Source organism: Momordica charantia, assembly GCF_013281855.1.
Source record: "Momordica charantia cultivar OHB3-1 chromosome 4 unlocalized genomic scaffold, Mcharantia_2.0 BLBB01000004.1, whole genome shotgun sequence".
Classification (NCBI taxonomy): Eukaryota; Viridiplantae; Streptophyta; class Magnoliopsida; order Cucurbitales; family Cucurbitaceae; genus Momordica; species Momordica charantia.
In genome coordinates, this window is record NW_028275162.1 from 16,951,945 (window position 1) to 16,954,221 (window position 2,277).

General features: G+C 48.3%; 1 protein-coding gene across 1 annotated transcript; it reads right to left on the bottom strand.

Moving 5' to 3' along the window:
- On the bottom strand, window positions 1–462 carry LOC111025225 (uncharacterized). Its single transcript, XM_022303067.2, has one exon. The coding sequence runs from the start codon at window positions 460–462 to the stop codon at window positions 1–3; it is 462 nt and encodes a 153-aa protein (XP_022158759.2).
- Window positions 463–2,277: the final 1,815 nt, after the last annotated feature.

The window sequence follows — 2,277 nt, forward strand, 5'->3', positions numbered from 1 at the left end:
CTAGTCTACATACATGTGGTCAATCTTTGCTTCGATAACCAAGGCGTTGTTGTGAGGGGAGTACAGGCCGTTCATGTCCTCGATTGATAACGAAATCTGGTACGGAGTGAGCTGTATATAGCTTGCACAAATCTCGTGGTGGGCTTCTCGCACCAGTGCCTTGTGCTTCCTTCCTAACTGCCCCCCGCTCGGACCTCCAAAGATCATGTTGATCACGGTAGGTCGATCTGTGCGTTTAAGAGGAGATCGTGTCCTCTCCCTCTTTGCCCTTCCTTCTTTTGAACTACCTGCCTTTTTTCTTCCTCTGCTGTGAGCTTGTCCCACTTGCTTCTTGAAGTACCCTTTCTGGATGAGGCCCTCGATCTGCCTCTTCAGCTCGTAGCAGTCGGAGGTATCGTGACCGTGATCCTTGTAGAAGCGGCAGAACTTCAACCTATTGTGCTTCTCAGCGTCTCGGCGCATGGGACTAGACTTGGTGAGTAGGTCGAGCTTGGAATCTTGTATGTTTGCGAGAATTTCGGTTACCGGGACGTTCAGAGGCGTGAAGTGGTCGTACCTTTCGGGTCTCCCGCGTCTCTGGTCCTACTCACGTCGAGGCTCGTGATCATATCGTTGGTGGCGACACGGTGACCTTTTAGAGCTGTCCCGAGCTCTTTTTTCCTTCGCGGGGTCGACTTTGGAAGGATCCTCCCTTGACTGGATGAGTTCGCTCGCCTGCATGAACTTCTTGGCCCGTTCTATACTGGCCTTTATAGTGAGCTCGAGCTTCTTGGCAAGAGACCATTTCAATTGTTCATGCCGAACTCCTGAGGCGAATGCCGAGCAGGCGTACTCCTCGTTGCACACCACCGTAATTTGCGCAGCGAGGAACCTTCTAACGTAATCCCTTAGGCTCTCTCCTACCTTCTGCCTTATCGTGAGCAAGAACTGAGCCGGGTGTTGAGTTTCTTGCTGGGCTGCAAACTGGGCCACAAAGTTCTTGTGGAGCTGTTTCTAAGAGGAAATAGAGTGGGGTGCGAGCTGCCAATACCATTTCCTCGCAGCCCCTTGCAGAGTTACGGAGAACGCTCTGCACTTCATGTCAGGATAGACATGGAAGTCCATCAACGACTCGTATGTCTCCACGTGGTCTACCGGATCGGTAGACCCACCGTATTTGTCAAAGCTCGAGAGTTTTTCCTTGGATGAGATCGACGCGGTTAAGATAGTCTGAGTGAAGGCGGCTCGTCGGGCTCGTCGTCGTCTAAGATGGGTTTACCCTGGGCCTTTCAAAGGTCGTTTTTAAGCTCTTTCTAGAGCTGCTCGAATTGCAGCAACAGGTCTCCGTTGTTGACTGACTCCGACCTCGTTGAAGGGGTGTCTCTCTTGGAGCGTTGATGGTCCAGCTTGTTGCGAAGGTCCCGCTCGTTCAGCGAGGAGAGGCGGGTCCGCATATCCTCCGGTCCCCGAGGTCGATTGTTTCCTCGTAGGACGAGTTTCGACAGGTTGCGCCCGAGTTTCGACCTTTCCTGGTCGGTCCTGATAGCCTTAGTTATTCCCCTTTGGGGGTCATGCAAAACCTCGAGCTCAGAGATCTCAGGGAGCAGTACACCTGCCGCTTTCAGCGCCTCAGTCAGAGTTGCCACTTGTGTAACGCCCCAGGAATTTCACCATTTCCAAACAGGGACCGTTACTAAGCCTACCTAAAATTTTCACATAAACAAGAGAATTTTCTTCACAACAACACTAAGCAATAAAACTACCACGCTTCTGCTGCGCTACTCTGATTTCCAACACTCACGAGAGCTTGAACAATTAGAACAACAACATTAATGTTTTAAGAGAAACTCACATCCTATACAGATAAACCATTTAATACCGACTTCACATTAACCAAACCCTTCAAAGAAACCTTACTAACTATAAACCATCCACTAAATGAATATTAACATCTCGAATGGCAATGAAGCAAAAGCTAATTCAAGTACAATCAACTTAAACAAATGTATTCATAAATATCCTAAGTGGATTACAATCCCTAGTTCAAGAGGCTAACAAAATTAATGCTCTAAAAGAACAATGAATCGGCAACCTTACGACATCCTTTAGACAATAAAACTAAACAAAACCAACCACTACCAACTCAACTACAACATTAAATGGCCACAACTATCCTAACTAAAAGAAATTTAATTGCACACAGCATAGCTAATGGTCTTTCCGATCAAGCCTCCTTCTCGCCATCACCATCCCAATAGCTAGCTCGATACCTGCGAACTGGAGGGGAAAAAGAGGGAT

Excerpts from the sequence above, each read along its gene's own strand:
- LOC111025225 (XM_022303067.2), bottom strand. The coding sequence starts at position 462 with ATGCGCCGAGACGCTGAGAAGCACAATAGGTTGAAGTTCTGCCGCTTC.